The 20,537-nt window shown below is 39.3% G+C and overlaps 1 protein-coding gene across 1 annotated transcript; it reads left to right on the top strand.

Moving 5' to 3' along the window:
- Positions 1 to 1,308: 1,308 nt before the first annotated feature.
- LOC139208876 (glycophorin-C-like) lies at positions 1,309 to 19,843 on the top strand. The gene is made up of 4 exons (XM_070838645.1): positions 1,309 to 1,485; positions 2,833 to 2,927; positions 18,514 to 18,558; positions 19,487 to 19,843. Exons 2-4 carry the CDS (start codon positions 2,855 to 2,857, stop codon positions 19,681 to 19,683), a joined length of 315 nt encoding a protein of 104 aa, XP_070694746.1. The 5' UTR covers positions 1,309 to 1,485; positions 2,833 to 2,854; the 3' UTR covers positions 19,684 to 19,843.
- Positions 19,844 to 20,537: the final 694 nt, after the last annotated feature.

Genomic DNA, 20,537 nt, shown 5'->3' with positions numbered 1-20,537 from the left:
ATTTCAGTCAGTTTTTATATTTAACAATAAAATAATCCATTTTCACATTTAAAGTTCTAGTATCTAAATATAGCAGCCAGTTCCTCCTGTGCTTAGCGAATCCTAGGTGTGACTTATGAGTAGATGAGAAGGCCACTTACATGTTTTCCATTGTTTTAATGTCTTCATTGGTCAGCTTCACATTTTGCGGGTCTGAGTTGCCGCTCCATTCACAGATTTGGTCTTGCAGGGCCTTGATGTGGTTGGTATTTACATAGAGTGCACTTGTAAATAGTTTGTTTGTTGGTTGTCATTTTGGTTACTGGATTGTTGGCTGCACCATCTTGTCAATGGGTGTCTAAAATATGTATGGAAATGTAATGGGGTGAAGAAATAGTCTAGATATGATAGAGACACGCTAGATAACAATGTAACCGTCTTGAGACCAACTCTCCAACCTTTCATACCAGCACAGGAGCTTTACAGGTAAACTATAGGGAATGAGTGGCCAAGCTAAAGAACTATCCACCTACCTGGGGGATCATTCGTCTTATATATAGCCTATGTAACAAAGTGGAGAGACTGTCATTAGGTGTGAGTAAGTTCCAGGATTAATGTTGGCAGCCAACTATTTAAATGTTCCATTAGATGTTTGCTAAAGAACTCCCCTGAGTTTCATTTAAATGATCTATAGCATTAATTACAAATTTTACAATTAGCTAAACTACTGGTGAGGCTATAAGAATAGAGAAAAAAAATAAGTCTAACATATTATGTCAGTTATAATTATAATACTATAATTATGATTATAATACATTACAATTATGAATTTTAGTATATAGGAATTTTTAATGAATTTTAGTATATAAGTAAGTGATGCTACATTTTAAATAATACACTACATCATAATTATGACCTTATAGCCATATTTATTAGCATACTATGTTAAAGATTCAATTTAATACAAAAATTATGATACCAACTAACTTATATCACATACTGTAATTTTAACTGTTTTTTTCCATTTATTCATTATTTTATTTTCATTTTATTTGTTCTTTTAAAGAATATTGAAAAACATCTGTTTTAATGTTTCCCAGTGGAAAGCGGCAGCACAGTCTCTCCTAATGAAATTACTGTAACCCACACGGTATCCGAGTTCAGAGAGCTGCACTGACAGATGACTTGAGGCTGGAGGGACTCTCCCTTCCCTCTGACCCAGACTGAAATCCAGCCCACACAACAGCTGTGGGCTATTTACATGGTGCTGGGAGGAGCTGCTGTTGGTGTGGCTGGGCAGAGACCAGTCAGTGTGTAAAAGAGAAAAGAATTACACAATTCACATGATCTTTATCCCCATTCTGCAATGTGCAAGGACTGAGCAAACTGGAGTTTATTCGTTGGTGGAGATCGGCTTTCACATTAAGTGTGTGTCTGTTCCAAATAGACAGGAAGTCCAGCTGGGCTGACGGAGACTTGTTGCTGCAGACCTCTGCAGAGCCTGTGGTGAGTTCTTGTTTTAAAATCAAGAGAGAAAAGTCATATCAACCATCAGAGTGTTTGCAGAATGTCTGAGTTTGTTGTAATTATCAGTGTGCAGGGGGGGGTAACCAGGAGTCAGGCTGAGACACTTAATAAACAGACTCCGGCACTGAGGCACTGTAGGAGAAAAATGTTCCTGTAGCAGGTTCATTCACTCTGGGAAAATACATTGAAGAGGGAGAGTGGAGCTGTAGCAGCATGTACATAGACACAAACAGCATCTTCATCCATGGTGGATAAACTCCTGGTACCTGTTAATACCTCGTTAATATCTCGTACCTGCTGTCCAGCTGCTGGTAGAGAGGGTTGTCAGGGTTGTCCATGGTTAACAGATTGTTCAGTGCCCTCCTTTGTGCTAGCTCAGTAAATGAGTCCAGTTTGCAGCCAATGACAAAGCTGGCCTTCTTAATCAGTCAGTTGAGTCTGTTTACAGACTCTGGCTCCAATGCTGCTCCCCCATCAGACCACAGCAAAGAAAAGTGCACTGGCCACAACAGACTGATAAAAAATCTCCAACATCTTGCTGCACACGTTACAGGATCAAATCTTCCTCAGGAAATAGAGTCTGCTTATCCCCTTTTGTACTCCAGTTCAGTCTGTTGTCGAGTACTTATATGAATACTCCCAGAGTACTCAAAATATGCAGTAGTGGTGGAGCTGTCCTCTTCTATCTGAAGTTGATGACCATCTCCCTGGTCTTGTTCATGTTCGGAAGCAGGAGATTTCCACTTTCCACTCCAAAGTTGCGCACCAGTGCCCTGTTCTCCTCCTCCTGTCCGTCACCTCCAATCCCACCACTGCAGCTCACTGAGTTGTCAGAGAACTTTGAATTGTACTGAAAGTCAGAGGTGTGCAAGGTGAAAAGGAAAGGAGAAAGCTCAGAGACTTAACACTTCCCAATCAGACAAACTGTGGTCTGTCAGTCAGGTTGTCAGCAATCCAGGAGGTGATGGACGAATCCACACCCATCATCCTGAGAAATACTGAGACACACGGATCCCTGACTGCCTCAGGTATACCAGACCTTCATAGTCATGGTTACAATGATAATAAGCATGGGGTTAACGTTCCGAAACAGTTAGGCAGCAAAATCACATGGTTAGGTTTAGGAAAAGATGACAGTTTGGGTTAAAATTAGTCACATAAAGTTTCACTTTTGGTGTCACTCAGAACATGATTCCTAGTGTACTGGGAAAATATAAGGACCAGCCTCAAATACAAGCCTGCTTCAAATAAATGCCTGACAGTTTCGTGCATAAAGGAATTATCCTTTCATTTATCTCTTCACATAAATCTCTCTTTCCTCTGTAGACATCACAAACACCATACTGTGATGGAAGAACCGTCATTTACGCCAGCTTCTTTTCAGACTCAAACAGAAGCCATGACAAGACCTGCGCTGACCAGTGAGTGTTCCTCAACACTTATTTACATTTGCAAAAGGGTAACAGCGTCCACCATGGGATGACAAAGATAATTTAGGTTTATTACACTTTTCCACTTTTTTAAGTAGTAATTTAAACATCTTTAAGTTTTGTGTCATGTAGACTCAAGGAGTAGTCAGAGTACAGCAGTCAGGATGTGTATATGTGAATAAAGTGCTGCCTAAAAGCTGTCACGTATCAGTGCTGGCAAATTCTACAGTGGCGTATCATAACAATTCATGCATTCATGCATTTCTACCTGACCTTGGGTGGATCAGATGGATACAAAAAAAAATGCCAAGTGTAAACGCATACAAGAAGCACTCTAGACATATTCAAATCTAATGCAGTCAGATGTTAAAATGTGTAACTTTAAAAGTGTGTCAAAAACTAATGCACAAGTTTTGCTCCTCTGAAGTGTGACTATTTCAACAGAAGTCACGTTGAAATAGCCTCTGTCCCCTGTATTAATGGCACATACGCTGAAATGAGCTCTTCTCCATCCAGTGATCCAAAGAGTTCAACAGTCATAATGGACGACCTGCCAACTGTCTTCTTTATATGTAGTGTTTCTCAACCACTGAATGATTTCTATGGGTGAGAGAGTGACATTAATGGGAGCCTGTGAAGAAGATCAAACTTCTGTCTCACTTGTAGACAAAAGTCAAGCAGTTATTGTTCTAAATAAACTTTTTACATTTTTGGCAACTTGGCCTGTCTACAGCTGCCGCAGAGGACAGAGTTTGAAAAACATTGTGTAGACTGGAATAGTCAAGAAGGTACAGCAGCAGACTGACTTTCGCTACAGCTCTGGGGACACCAAATACTGACGCACATGACAGCCAACCTTGTTTGGCCGAGAGAGAAAGAAGAGTTGAGCAGAGCTGGAGATGTTTTGAGCATGTGGCTATCAAAGAGATGAAGTGTTTCCAGCTGAGTGCCTGGCTCTTACCAGGTCAGGCGACGTGCTGTGAAAAGCAGTTGTCATCCTTTCACCTGCCACTCCAGGTGCTCCCTTTGTATGTCTTTTTTTCTGCCAGTCTTTATTCACGGCTGAGTTTTGATAGGCAGTTGCTGAGAAACCAGACAATGATGTTGTTGATTTTCTGGTATGTTTGGCTGATTCTCTGAGGTGGGGTGGATTTGTTTAACCAAAGAGGAAATGGAAATTTGTGAAACCAGATGCGAGTTGAGATGAACGTATGTTACTGTACGGCCACCTGTGAAACAACTCACCACTCGTGTGAAATAGTATAGCATGATAGTCAGCTGCTTACAGGGGAGATGTATGAATGTTTTAACACTCTATTTGTGCTTTGTATTGTTTGTGCAGAAAAAAGGGAGAACAGATGGGCATTATGATGGATGTTTAATAAACCTTTTAGCACTGAATAGGTAGCATGAAGAAGAGGCTGGACCAGCAGAACCAGCATCAATATTAGCAGAAGAAGATGTTTTTTTCTATCTGTCCGAAATGTTAGAAACAGACTGTGATGATTATGCTGACACTTGGATTTGGACTGCCTTTATATAGAGCCTTTATCTAAAGTCACCTTTCATTCATCTATTCAGATTCACACCTATGACAGCAATCTACCATGCAAAGCACTTTGACATGTGGACAGAAGGGGCCAGCCTGTGAATAAAAGGCAACCTGCTCTGCAGAACAAACAGCCACCCAAGACTTAAAAGGCAGGCATTACTTTTTTCATTGACTGTTTTCTGTGAGAAGATTGTATACATTTATTCAATCTTGCTGGATAATTTCCATTAATACTGAAACAGCATTACCCAGCATAATAAACCGAAGGGTGCGCCTCCTGTTATGTTCATTTGTCAGGAACAGCAATGATGTTCGTGGGTCAATGTGACCTGGTGCATGTTTAATTATCCAAAAGTTGTCAGAAACCAAAACATCCTAATAAACATTCTTTATATCCCATTACCAACTCCATTACTAACAAGTCCATCAATATTTAGTGCAATTGTGTTCTTTACCTCTCATAGATCATGGTTCAATTAGGATAATTCACTAGTTTTTCTTAAAAAATACATGTTCAAACTTTTTTGAACACTGAAGTACACTGGAAAGACCTACATATAAAATACAATAGTTTTACATAACACTGATTTTTTAAAAATTTTGTTTTACATTTTTTAACCTTTTTTTCATGAGGTGATGCTGATAAATTAAGAAGAGACACCTCTTCAGTTCAGGGTCAAATTGACCCGTTCACTTAAAATCAAGACAAATGAGTCATAAGGATTTGTATTGAAAGTAAACTTTCTTTTATTTATTTAACAATATGAACGAGGTGTGTGTGTGTGTGTGTGTGTGTGTGTGTGTGTGTGTGTGTGTGTGTGTGTCTTTGTGTCTACACAGTACACATGTGACATGTCATCACGTTGTGAAAGTAAACACTATGCAATGCTTAGAACCAAAAATTAACAAGAGGTAAAATGAGCAGGGTGGGTGTGTGTGCATCAACACAGCACACAAGTGACATGTCATCACAGTGTGCTTTGTGCAAACGAATTTTGCACATTTCGCACAGGTCATGCTTAGTGATGCATAGCTGGTGTTTGCATCACATGCTGCCCAGATTTTTATGCCGTATTTGGCTGGTTTGGAAGGCATGTATTGCCTAAATGGGCAGCGACCTCTGAATGTCACCAGCCTTTCATCCACCGTGACATTAGGGCCTGGGTTATGGAGTAGTGGAAGTTGCTCTACCCACTTGTCCCACACTGTCCTAATAGCTGCCAGCTTGTCTCTTTCACGTCTGGCAGTCCTTGTCTCTTGATTATCAAATTGGATTACTCTGGAGAAAATGTGAAAAGTCTCCAGAGACATTGTGGCTCGAAATATAGCCCCACTTGTCTCTGCATCCCACAGACTGGCTGTCGATTCATCCTTCGACTTATAGACCCCAGCCAGGATGAGGAGCCCCAAATACGCATGTAAATGTGTTTCGTCCAGCTCCTTCCATTGAATTAGGCATGACCAGCTCAAAAGCTGACTTGATGTCTGTCACACCATCACTGCCAACCTAGTGAGCCCTGGCACTGTCTTTATCATGTTTTCTGCAGACAGTTTTACCTGATGTATATTTGGGGATGGGGACCACTGTATTTCATCATTTTTTGACATGAATGTCTTGCTTGAAGGAATTGGAATAGCAACTTCCTCATCTGGTTCATAATCAGAATCATCAGAATCAGCCTCAAGGTGGTCTTCATTTTCAGACACATCCTCTTCTATTTCACTGTTGTGATCAAAGATGAGTTCCAGCGCCTCCAGAGCTTTCATCTGTTTGCTTCTGCTGATCATTTTGTAATCTGACAGTGAGTATATGATATATATATATATGATAGCTGCAGAGTGTAATGTTGGTAGGACTCCAAAGCAGGGAATCTTTTATATGTTAAGCCCCTCCCCTGCTGAGTGTCCACTGAGTGTGGGTGAAGTTTTCCCACGTGAACATGAAAGGTTCCTGTCAAAAGTCATAATAACGAAATAAATAATATGCGAAATAAACATGCATGGGGGGTTGGAAATACACTGTTGCCCATAAAGTTGGAATCAAATGTTTTTTACCTCTTCTCATGAAATGATTGTGACAATGTGATTTATTCTTGATAAATAAAGTGTATATCTTCTCAACTTTATTGATCAAACTCTTCCAAACATATCACAGTGAGACTTAAACCACAATGAACCTTTGCAAACTGTGTATTCAGGCTTTAACAAGATTGGGGGTATTGAACAATTATTCTAACTTTATGGGCAACAGTGTATGTGAAATTAACCATTTTCATTTTATATATTGATTAGACTAATTAATGCAAGCAGAAGAAGTTTCATACTGAAAAAAATACTTTTAACTATTTTTCCTATTTTTATTATTATTAATTATTATTTACTTCATTATTCTATAAAAGTGGCAGATAAAGCCAGATATGGCTAAGCAGCCGCTTGAGTTGCAGGCCTGACCATGCTGTAGGGTGTACCCTATTTCTGATAAGATCAGACACCTCTGTGAAGATGTTTTTAGTGGTGCAGCATGTCCTGTCAACATGTTGCTGTGCTGGAGAACAGGACTTCTCAGGTAATTGGAAGGCAGGCCGGACATTTGCAGTCAAAAATCCCTGACTGATGGGCTGCCTGTAGAGAGACGACAGCTCAGCATGAGAGATAAAAGAGGAGGAGGAGGAGGTGGAGGAGGAAGGGAGTCATATGGGGCTCCTGCTCTTCTGCCCTCTTATCTCTGGCACGGGAGTGGAGGAGGAGGCGGAGGTGGTGAAGAAGGGGGATTCTTGGGGCTCTAAGATAAACAGACTCCAGACACCATTTCTGCCTTTTGGACATTTCCTTCCCACTGATTTCATAATACAGCTTTGCCACCCCCACCCCCACCCGCCCCTCTTCGTCTCAGAAGGAAAAACTACCTCCAAAGCCCGCAGCTCCAAAACTCAACACATCCTGTTCCAAGCGAGCTGGCAGTAGATGGTTTCCTCTTCCAGCAAGGTCTTTCTCTCCTGCCCCTCTTCAGTTTTTTTCGCTTTTATCGATTTTACTCTAAATGCTTTCTCCTCTCTGCCTCCAACCATCTGTTTCATCGCGTCATTCTGAATTTCTCAGCCCCACTCTCCCTCCTCCAGCTACCTATCTCATGACCTCTCCTTCTTTCTCTCACCTGACCAGTTTTTCCTCCTTCCAAGACCATGTCATTTCTGGCTGCGCTGACAGAGAGAGACACAGTAGATAATTTAAAAACTCTCTCCTTGCTGTGTCTCAGCCTCTTCTTGCTGTTTCGTCAACTCTGGCAATTTCAGATGAATCAAGGTCAGCCCGTCTGTCATCTTGTCTCAGCACAGGCTGATACTTTCCATCAAGTTAAAAATGGAGGAGCTCAACATTGTTTCCTGTTTTCAGTGACACTGTAACACTTGTTAGAGATGGTCTTGCTAAGTTCATTTTGTAAAGAAGAGAAGGCCAGAAGTATTTGTGTGCTAAAGGAGTTTTGCTACAGAGCCGAACTGCTAGCAATGAGTAAGCATAAGGTGGTTATTGGTCAGCCTTAAAATCAAGGTGTCTTAGGTCTGAGACAAGATGTGTAGTTTATTGTCCTGTAGTTTACAGGAAACATGACACCAACATGGGCAGAGAAGACACTTGTTGAAGAGCTTCGTTGAAATTCTGTTGACTTCCTCGTTGATTTGTGTCCAAATAAAGCCAGTCCTGTATGTGTAAATTTTAGTTTGCATGTTTATCTTATTTTGTAAAATTAACCAAAAAAATTTAAATAAAAATTAAAATTGACTTATTTTGCTGTATTAGCCTACTCAATGCTGTCAACTATTTATGATGTTAGGAACAAGTTTTATGAGTGGAGGATAAGTCATAAAGCACACTTATAAAACGTTGAATTTGTGAGTAATCTCAGTAACCCACAGTGGCGCTGGCAGAGCTAGCATGTAAATGGTGATGTTGTAAACTTGTACCATTTTTTATGTCCAGCCTCTCTCAACCAGGGTGCAGTCTGGCTTCATCGGGGGTGCCATTAAAAAATACATCATCCAACATGCATCATCAAAATTTGTCTCGCATGCCCCTTTCCTTAGATTTGCTGGTGGCTATGTAGCGGTTAGCAATTTAAATAGCATACAGAGTAGTCTTTTCATAACTGTGTGATGCATGCAGAGCTTATGAAAGGTCAGTGCACACAAACACACAAACGCATGGAACAGTTTTTGGTGCTAGTATCTGGTAACTCTGAATCTGAGCCATCAACTTCCAACACAGTCTAACAGAATTCATTGAAATTATTTTCGTGTGCAATTTTCAAACTAATGTATTTCAATAGGACTATCTTTTGTGTGCCTACAGTATGTCAGTAGAATTTCTGTAGGACCTGGGAACACAGATGCTGACTGTTATTTCTCATTTTATTTTCATTGTTTAACTACAACTACTACATTACTCGATATTTAATCACAAGATTGTATCCATGTTTTCCTCTCTTTATTTTTATTTTTTAAATTGATTTATTATTTATCAGTCTGCGGTGGTCTAGGAGGTGATATATCTAAAATATATCATTCATAAGTCAACAATACGAGTACTCGATGCCATGACCATCCGTTTTAATTTATTTCTCTTTCAATCCTGAAGAATTATGTTTTTTGATTCTATGGAGGCAAAGACGCCCCACTTTTCCTCACTGCCACCGCTTCCCTGTTAAACATTTATCAACATAAAAACACGACAGTGTTCTTGACAGCTCAACAGCACAGCAAATTATCGTTGAGGCCATCAGCTTGAATTATTTCCTCCTCAAAAAAGTTTTTTTCTGTCCATTTTTCATAGCGTCTTCATCACCCATGAGCCACAGAACATTGCTATGGAGGTGAACACAGTCTGCTTTGCATTAAATCACAAAACTTTTATTATTTCTATGATATTATTATATCATTTATATTACTGAATTTAATCATAGCTCATCCAAATGCAGTGATATTTTTAATTCAGCTGTACTTGATATTTGAAATGTGGTTAGATATATCTTTAAAACAAGTACACTGTGTTGTGAGTGTGTTCAACCATTGTTTCAGGCTCTCTGCCATCATTGCCACTGAATCCAAACAACTGAATCCAATACCCAGCCTCCATGAATCCTTTGGAAAAAGGATTTTAATTGCCTATGACTGAAAAAATTGAAGTTGCTCATTTAATGTCATATTTAGAAGAATATGTCTACATATCTGATGCTTGCTCATGTGGGGATTCTTGAATCCTTAATTTTGAATTCCTGAATCATTGGGTCTCTCTCTAACAAAAGAGTTTGGTCTAGATCTGCTCTTTATGGAAAGCATCTTGAGATAACGCTGTTATGAAACACAGACACAGACACTGTCATTGTTTCAGCAACAAGGGTCTGGAAGGTTAGGAAAAATACAACTCATTCGGCAATGGTACTTGGAAGTCATGTTTTTTTCTAGTCATTTGAATGTCCAGGAAAACTTTTATCTAACACAACAATACAGCACAACTGAACTGTCAAATCTGTCAAAGCAGCCTTAGCAACAGCAGAGGAAAGTACATTGAGGTCAAGCATGACAACTGCAAGGACTTTAAACATTATCACATGGCCTTTCTTTAATCTATTCTATAATCAGGAACCATAACCCAGTATCAAATCCCATTCTACAAACATAATCCTCCCAAATCATAATCTATCCCAAAAATGTCATTGCACTTCAGCTGTATTTACATTTATGTTACACATAGTGTTCTCTAGCTATAGCTGACTGGATTGAACACTCTACAGGAGGCTGTCTGAGGTGTTTTTCAAGTTTCAGTTCCACAGAAGCTCAGCTGAACTTTCTTTATATCCTTAGTAGCCTCCTCAATTATCGTCAGTTGTATTCCCCCACTCAGTGTTTTTTTGCGCTTTACTGTCTTACAGCAATAAATTACAGTGGATCAAATTTGACTGTTTGAAATAGATCAACAGAAAAAAAAAAAGGTTTTATTTCAAATTGAAAATGGTTTTCAGCAACATGCCAAAAAATTTAGAAAATAATTGGAGTGAGAACAATGGATTGCATATGAACTCAGCCCCTATTGATCACTAGTGCAGCCAATACTTTTTAAAAGTCACATATGTGGTTGAGTGGAGATCAAGTGAATGTAGTCAATGTGTTTCAGTTGATTTCAAAATAAGTACATCCGTATCTGGAAGGTCCAACTTATAGTTAGTCAGTATTGTGGCAAAACCTACACCATGAAGACTCCAGAATATTTTGTGCAAGTCCTTGAAATGGCAATTGCAAAGAAATGGACAGATTGAGAAAAAAACCCATGTCACTGACAATCCTTTGGAGTACAGTGAAATCAATTTTTTAGAAATGGAAAAGGTTTGGCACAGCTGACAATCTGCCTAGAGCAGGCATCCACAGAAAGTGAGTTACCATGCAGGAAGGATGCTTGTGGAGGCTACCAAAAGACCAATGACTACTCTTTAAGAGATACAAGCTTCCGTGGCTGAGACTGGAGAAACAGCTCCCCCTGTGCTTCACATTTCCATGGAAGAGTGGCAAAGGGCAAACCACCGCATTTGCCAAAAGGCACATGGGAGACTCTGCTGATAGCTGGAGAACATATTATGGACTGATGGGACTAAAATTGAACTTTTTGTCTATCAAAACACTGTGGTTGGCATCAAACACTGAAAATCTGCAGAAACACACCATCTCAAATGGGGATGCTGCTCTGCAGCAGGTCCTGGGAGGCTTCTCAAAGTAGATGGATGAATGAAAGCAGCAAAATGCAGGGAAATTCTGGCAAAACACCCTATAGCATTAAGCAACACATCTGCGTCTTTTAATGATCATGAATAATCATTTAATGCTGTAAGACAATAAAATGTGAACATTTCCAAGGGGGTGAATACATTTTGTATGCACAGGATATTTCATCAGATGAATGTTCAAACCTTGACACATCAAGGTGCAGCTTCTGTTTTAATTCTAGAGATTGTGATTGTTTATCTTTTAAAAATGAATGGCCCCTGGCCAATCAGTTATCACCACAACCCTCGGCCTCCAAGGTTTATTTCCCAATATGATTCTTTCTAGTTCTCAACAATAATGTTCTGGGCTCACTGAAAGACTGGGTTGCAGTCACCAACAGGTCAGATTCAATTTCTAAGAAGTCATTTCAACTCTTCTAGCTCTTCATAATGTTTCACTGAGTAGTATATTAAACTTTTCCAACTTGTATTTTTTATGTTTACTTTGAACCACCATTTAAAATCTTATCCAAACACTCTCTATTTTTTAACCACCAAGCAAAGTATCTCACTGGATGGATTTCCATTAAATTTGGTTCCAACATGCATGCTCCCCTCAGGATGAATTGTAATATCTTCCCATATTTTTTTTTAACTGGTGCCATCACCAGTTCAAGTTTTTATTTGTCCAAAATAATAAAGCCAGTATTCCTAAAAAGTCTGTTTAGTCTCTTCCTGTCAGCAATTGAGATGCTATTTCCCCTGTCGACCACTCCATAGAAGATGACAGGGAGTATTTGCTCCTACGTAAGTCCACCACCAGCTCTTTGGTTTTCCCTGTATTGATCTGCAGGCAGTTCTGCCGGCACCAATCCACAAAGCCCTGGGTCAGTTCTCTGTACTTCCTGTTGTCCCCATCTTTGATTAAGATAACAATTGCAGAGCCGTCAGAAAACTTGCAGGTGGCAGGTAGCTGAGCTGTGTTGTGGCTGACTGGAAAAAGGTCCAACCTCTTCAGGGTTTTCATCATCGCCATGAACCTCCTGAGTTCTTTCCTCACCTGCTTTGTTGTGAGGGAGGGACAGATTGGAGCAGAGGAAGTGTATGCTGAAGGTTTTGTGTTTTGGAAGGAAAATGCAGATGTGCAGAGTGGTTGTGAGCTATGGTGTTTAACTGAACATCTGTAATGAAAACACTTATCAACTATCGAAGCATTTAGAGAAATGTACAGGCCAGCTAATTACCCTGCATGTAAGGCAGCCAGCACTTCCTCCAAAATGAGTGTTTTGACAAAAACGAAATAACCTTATTTAAGGTTTTATTTATTTATGTAGATTTACAGTAGGACTGTTGTATTAGGTTGCATCAGTTTTAGCTGTTAGGTGTACCAAATCACAGAGCTTTTTTCCAGAAATGTCTTAACAATTAAAACTGATATGCAAACTTCTTTCTAGGAAATCATTGGGACAATTAAAGGTTTCTAGAGAAATCTCAGTGAACTATTCTCAAAATATGGAAAAATACAGCCAAGATTGTCAGCAATTTGGGTATAATTTGGGTGAAGTGACCCTTGAGAGTAAGATAAAGTAGAGAGCGGGTGGAAATGTTTGTTGTGATGGTTGGAGAGGAATCAACTGCCCAGAATTATTGGATATTTTCGCCCTCAGTCACACACACAAATGGATGATGGAAATGGGAAATTTTCAAATTCACTCCATCATTTCATTTCAATCATCTATCAGGCTTGATGAGAACGCATTCTGAGGTTGCTTTGCAGACAGTGAACATATATTTTCATAGGAAGTTCAGAATTGTAAAATTGGCCAATTCTTCACTGAAGCTCCTTGTATCCTTTTTTCAATTAAATGGATTCAGTGTGGAGCCAACAGCATCAGGAGCCCTTCAGCCAGCGACATCAAAGCAAATAACAACCATCTTTACAGAGTCTGACTGACATGTGATGGCTATTGATGGCACAAAGCGTCCACTGAATGTTTGGCCTGATGCTGCCCAATTGAGGGCTGTTTTTGTCTGACAGTTGGCTCCATCATACAGTCCATCCATCCTCCTCACAGGGTCCAGAAATCATCCAATGCTGCGATACAACAGTCAGAAACTCCCCAAGAGCTCAAGGTCTGTCTGCACACACTGATAACATTCTTGTTTTGATTGTTGGTGATGGTTTGTATGTGGTTTCATCCCCCTCTCCCTCTTAAATCAACCAGCCACTAGAGTTAAATTGCAGCCCTTCTTTATTTGCGCATTTATTTGTGGAGAATATCCTATCAGTACGTGTCAGCCACAGCACTACAGGGTGAAATTTATTTGGCTCCTAGTTTCTGCTTGGAGACACTCAGCAGCTTCTTCATCTTTGGCTTTGGGTGAGATTAACGCCACTTCTGGGAATGTGATGAAAGCCACATATCTCTATGAAATATGTGTGGAGAGTCCATGATGAGGCTGCTGTAACCCTACTCAGCCCCTCTGGCCCATTGATCCCTCCAGGGTCTCTGACTAGAACAGAAATGTTTCCTCTGAGTGTCTCAGTGGCTGCCGGCAGATCAGAGCAGATGTCCTGTGTCTGTCCTGCAAAGGTCTGTGGATCTTGCTAACAAAGCCAACAAGGAGACACCTTTGTGGGTCTCCTCTCTCTTTTATGGACAAATGTGACCATGCTTTATGCTCTCTGCCCCAGTTTAGAATGATGTGTCTTGTCTTTTGGATTTTAACTCTTTCCTTCCCTTTATTACCACCACCGTCTTTGAAACTGTACACCCACTGTTGATGAATCATATCTGTGTCTCAGAAGGACAGAAGTTAAGATTTCTAATTTCAAAATACAATAGTTCTGTGGAGATGGATGGGTTAAACTGATGGATTTAAACAGTTGAGAAAACTACAGTATTAGCTAAGGAGTTTCCTAATATATATGTTAGGGGAACAAATCAGGTAAAAAAGTCAGTGATCAAAAGACTAACAGCGTAATGCCCCACTAGCAGCTCCTACAAGTAATATTGCTCATTACACTGCATGTCACACATGACTTCTGAGATGATGGAAAGTAACCACCACCCTCAACTAATGTGCTTAAGACTTCATGTATGTATTCCCATTCTGCATTATTTTATACTTCTACTTCACTGCTTGTTAGAGGGATATATTATTAATTCTCACTCCTCTACATTTAACTTATAAATTAAGGGTTTTACATTCTAAATGTATGACAAGATTTTAAAATACCCAATAATAAATAAACTATTCCACCCCGACCAGCCACAGAATGAAAAAACTGCTTTCATGTGAATGCATTGATAAACACTATTGAATACTGTAGTATATAATATAATATGTAGTATCACACTGACAGGGACGGTCATAAAGACATTTGGATAAATTCTGTACTTAGTAAAATCAGTAGTACATTTTTGAACGCAGGTCTTTTTTAGTCTATTACATTTCAGATAACAGAGACAATGCCCATCAGTTCCCACATCCTCAACTGTCAATTTCTAACTGCTCATTTAGTCTCAATAGCAGTTTAAAAACTCAAAGAGATTCTAAGATGCAAAGAAGCTGCAGATCTTCATATTAATGAGGTTACAACTATTTGATGAATTAATTAAAATGATTATCAACTTCTTGTCAGTTTGTGCAGTACACATTCTAATGAACGGAAGAAACCTGACTGATTGAGCATTATTTTTACAGATGAATTCTCACATGCATTTATATTATCCCAAAACACATTATAATGTACTAGGTTAATGTTTTTTCATGATAATATTACACTAAATAAAGAATTAGAAAAGCTGTGTACATTACTGTAATTAATACACTAAGCCTATTTAACAGAAAAAGGCCGGTATTATTTTGTATTTTTCCAATCATGAAAAAATCCAAATGTATTAAGCCGTGCGTACTCTGTACAATTATAGATACGTTATTTAATTCCAGCTCATGATGTATAAGGTGTCTGATATAAAGCCATAGCTCGCGAACAGTCCAATCATCAAGCCACAACCTGAGTACTCACACTGCACAAAAAAGTGCATAAATAAAAGCATTTACACATGAAATAATAAAAAGAAAAATGAAGATGTATTACATTTGGTCTTGTCCCACCTGTCATGTGCATGCTTAGCACAAAGGCAAAGCTTTTGAAATACAAGCAGATCTATATTCCAACCCTCACCTATGGTCATGAGCTTTGGGTAGTGGCCAAAAGAATAAGCTTCCAGCTACACGTGGCCAAAATGAGCTTCCTGCACAGGGTGGCGATAGGATGAGGAGCTGAGAAATCTAAAGGGAGCTTAGTGTAGAGCTGCTGCTCCCTCACGTACAAAGGAACCAGTTGAGGTGGTTGAGGCATCTGATTACAGTGCTTCCTCAGTGCTTTCCCTTTGTGGTTTTCCTGGCATGGCCAACTGGGAGGAGAAGCAGGCAGAGCCAGACAGACAGTGGCAGATTAAATAATACCTAATGGCCTCCTGAGTTTCCTTACATACTGCCTTAGCTTTGATGGATGTTGTGTTCTTTTTTGGAAAAAGTCATAATTACACATTGTTATCTGTCTGATTACATATTTTGTATTGTCACCACATCACCAGCTTATCATTATCAGCTTATCCTACTGTCTAGCTACTGGGCCAAATTAGGTTCAAACATTGGAACACGTTTCATGCATCAAAGTTACATAACCATTGTTTCAAAAGCATGTCACCAATTATATTTCAATATCTTGTTAGGACATGCTTCACACTGAAATGTGTGAAGCATGTCCTACAAAAGACAAACAAAAGACACCAAAACACCAGCTTGTGTTTCTTTACAAGCCCTCAAGCCTATAGCATCATGTCCGCTCTGTGGGTGTCCAACCTTGGATACACACTGTCCCAGTTTTGACGTCTCCAGAAAAGCAGTGATCTTATCATATCCGCCAGATCGTCCCTTTCTGTCCACTTCTGTATGTTTTGGTGTGTGCGACAAACAGTGTTTGTTTTGTCCTGCTGATTTTCTGTTGGATGTAGATGTATATCGTCTGTCAAAACATTGTGGAATAGAAGCAACGCAAAGATAGGGAGGGAGTTGAGAGGTCAGCAGACTGACACCTTAAATGTGGTTATTAAAGAATAATGACCAAGATATGTTCTGAACAGGACATAGATACTGTTTTTAAATTACCTCAAATATGTTTCTGACATCTCTACTCTTTTTACTTATCAGCCCACATAGATGCTGATAGAAATACCCATAGTAAGCAAATGTCACAATCTCCCAAGTCCGGCCATGCAGATATCTTAACGCACTCACTCTTTGCCAGATAGTGACGTTACTATGTGTGTATGCCCTTTCCTGCTGTTCATGTAAAACCCATTTCCTGCCTGTTTTGAACCTTGCCTGATATTTTGGACCTTGACCCTTATCGGATTTGTTTAGCAGTTTGGACTGCCCACCCACTTTTGACACTGTAAGCCTTTGTTCCTCCACTTTTTGGCTATCAGATCACCTCTGTCTGGATTCGAGTCCTTTTCCTGTATTCCTGTTTCCCTGCATGTGCCAGTTGTGACAATGGTGATGCACAGTTAAAACTAGGCAAAGTTTGGTTTAAAAGTTGGAAATATTTAGTTTCAACAGCCTGTCACAGTTTACACTATATCTTAATATTTCATATGTTGCTTCACACTGACATAAACTCACTTAAATGCTGTTGAGATAACATTTAAATGTCTTTTCAATGTTTTAAAATATGTTTTTAAAATATAATAATACACAACTTAATAAAATATAGTTTTGTATAAATTCTTCACTTGTTTGCAGATTGTTTTTACTTGTTAAAGAACTGATTCAAGAAAAATCTTGATTTGTATTTAAAACTGCAGAAAAGACCGCAGCCTATTTTTTGACATGGGCAGAATGAGCAGTCAAAGTTTAATTTCCCAACCCTTTCTCTGTCCCACACGATCCAGTAATTCCGCTTTGATTGCACTGAACTCATCTACAGTGTAAACAATGCAGTGCAATGAGAATTTAATGAGTGGGTGAACACCTCGATGTTTGAGGTGATTAGGCATTAATGAGCTTGTCTGTTAATTGCACGCATTGGGATCAACATTAATACTGTTTGCTGAACACTCTGCTGGGCTTATGGGAAGATTTCTCTCTCTTTCTTTCTCTCTCTCTCTCTCACACACACACACACACACACAAATGCGCAGACACACACACACACACACTGTCCTTCAGCAGAAAGTCGAGTGAAAGCAGGCAGATGTTGCCTGAGCAATAATTCATGATTACCTTTAATCACTTTCTGTAACGAGCATTTTGTCCCCCTGGTGACGGAGAGCAGGAAGCTGTCTGTGCACAGCAGGGAGACCACTGACTGTTCAAACAAACTCTGATGAAAATTCACGGCTGTTACATTAACAGTCATCTGGATCCACTTATTTTGAATCACCATTCACATCTTCCATTTTATCAAACAATTGCAAAAGGTCTGGTGCTGAGAATTTCTGCATTGGACTGTGATAGAAAGTGTCAATCTGTCCGGGTTTGGAAGAAACCACTTTGCTTAGTGATGTGTTTCTTCGGTGTTAGTTGAAGGTTAGGAGTTGAGAGTGACACCCTGAGTTTTTATATACAGCAGATATTGAGATACTATATTGTGCTTAGGATAGAACACATGAAATACCTGAACAGGCTAGGGTTTTGTTCTAATTTGCAATGGGGGTTGAATCATTTTGAGACGTAGTCATTAAAAGTGGCATATTGTGTTGAAATTGGGGAAAACACATGTAATATTAGTGTTATTGAGCTACTTCAATTGGTCTTGTTTGAGTTGTTCATTCAACACAGCTGAAAGTTTATACATTTTTCCAATACACCAAATTATTTACTAGGGCAAATGTGTGTCATGAGCATAAAACTGGAAATCTACAGTCAGCTCATTTCCATTTCTGCTCCTAGCTGAGTTGATTGTCTTAGTGTTAATGTTGGAATTTCGTTAAGTTAAGTTAAGTTAACTTTTTGTGTCCTTTTTGGTTACTTGGGTAGATGATTAGTTTGTGTTCAGTTGCTCATATTTACGATCTGTGTGATATGACATGAACATTACATCAGTGTGAACTCTCATGATTCTGAGAATCGGGTTAGTTTGAAATAAGTCAAGAATATAAGACAGGGTCTCCAGGTTATTGGTTTGTACATATGACTCATATAACACAATCTGCTGCTCTGAATGATCGATGTTAACATCTTTTCTCTTTCCTCTGCAGCAGATTACGATATGGATGACAGATATTTTGACGCCATTCTGGGTGGTGAGTTTAGTTTTTCCCATTCTCTGAACCATTCAAAGAATCCCACAGGTTTTCTCTCTTCAAGCCTCATTTCTGCTTCTGTAGACAATGTAATGAGGCTGAGAGCAGACATCAGCCCTGGTTCAGTAAAACACATCTCTCTTTTAGACAGAAAAGGTTCTGAAACAAAGGCTTCAAAAACATTTGCAGCTGCCTGTAGGAATGAGCTTTATTTGGACTTGAACATTTAGTCATACAGCAGCCCTGAAAACGCTATTTACCAAATACTGTCCTCTTCATTTGTCAGTTTTATCTACAATTTTCCTAGTACAAGTGCTTAATGTTTCTTTCTTCAGTAAATAGAGCAATATAACAAGCTCTCGAGTTGTGAAAACTGCCAAAAATCATGTTGTAAGATAAGAAAAATCAATAACAGTCCACTTAAAGGAACAGATCTGTTCCAGTGTTTTACAGGAAGAAACAAATAATAAAGTGCGCTACAAGGGCAATTGGAGAGCGCAGACCTCTGCCAAGGCCAATAGTGTGCTATTATTTTTTGTTCATGAGTTGGGTTCTGGATCCACTCCAAAATGTTATGGGTGATTCCTTGGCCCTCGCTACACCCTTCCACCAAACATGCATGAAAATTGGGGCAATAGTTTTCTGTAATCCTGCTTACAAACAGACAGACAAATAGCACAGAAAATATAACCTCCTTGGAGGAGGCACTAATAACATATAAGCACTACCAGACAAGTATGTTGTTAGAATGCTGCATTTTTAAACTGAGTGATGAAAAAGCTATGCTATAAAACCATGCAAGACAGTGAACAGAAATTTAAACTCCATTAAAGGGCACTATATTGCTGTGTGTCCAGCTGTGACTGTGAAACACCCTCTCAATATATTCAGACCCATGAGTCCTGGTCATTTGTCTCCATGTTTTCAGCTGTCATCATCACCATTGTCTTGGTGCTGGTTGGTCTGGCCGTTGTCGTGATCCGCTACATGTTTAGACACAAGGGCTCATACAGCACCAACGAGGCCAAGGGCACAGAGTTCGCTGAGACAGCGGACGTAGCACTACGAGGTGACCCTGCCCTGCGGGACGCTGTGGATGGCAGCAAGAGGGAATACTTCATCTGAGCGTGTGCATATTGCTGCATATTGTTGCTGCTTCCTTCACTGGATGTTAAACAAGTCTTTATTTGGATTTATGTACTAGAAGATGAATGGCAGGATATGGGGCAGAGAAAGTGAAAATGGAATAGACTTTCTGCCTCATTTTTACTTTTACTTTCTTAAATCACTGTGAATGATTTGATATCAGAATACAAACAAAACATAATGGTCTGTTATGTTAGCCTGTATGAAGTGTAGTATGATGCAGTGAAAGATACTGTACAAGTAATCATTTAAGAACGTAGACTTAGACTTAACACTGGTCTTACATTTGCATGGCTGAATTACATCAAAGTTAGGCAAAAAGAACACAGCACAGAACTTGGAGGATGAATGTTGTCCCCCATCACTTTTTTGAATTGCATAGCGTCTCTTTCGGCAAAAATTCTTGAAAATGACATTTGAGACATTTGAGAAATCTTAAAGCTGTTTAGCTTAGTATAGAATAAAAGTTGGAAGCAGGGGAAACAGCAAGCCTGGCTCTGTAAATACACCTACCAACACTAGACATTTGAGTCATAGGGGTTTTTCAAGTGTTATAAATTGTGTAACTTTTAAGCCAAGAGACAGCAGGGCACCCTAACAGCATGTGGTGGTATTAACAGGAAGTAAATCAATTTGCATTTTGTTATTCTCCAAAATATGAAGTTGAGGGCTGCATAACATTGCTAACTTATGATATAATGTTCATTTTGGTTTACATATTGTTATGTCTCATCAAGTTTGTTAAGTTTAGTTCATGTGTTATGTATTTCCTGTTTTATTGTGCCGTTCAACTTTTCCCTCATGTTTCAGATCACTTGACTTCCTGCCCTTGT

This window comes from Pempheris klunzingeri, chromosome 10 (assembly GCF_042242105.1).
Source record: "Pempheris klunzingeri isolate RE-2024b chromosome 10, fPemKlu1.hap1, whole genome shotgun sequence".
Lineage (NCBI taxonomy): Eukaryota > Metazoa > Chordata > Actinopteri > Acropomatiformes > Pempheridae > Pempheris > Pempheris klunzingeri.
This window is presented reverse-complemented; position numbering and strand designations above follow the sequence as displayed.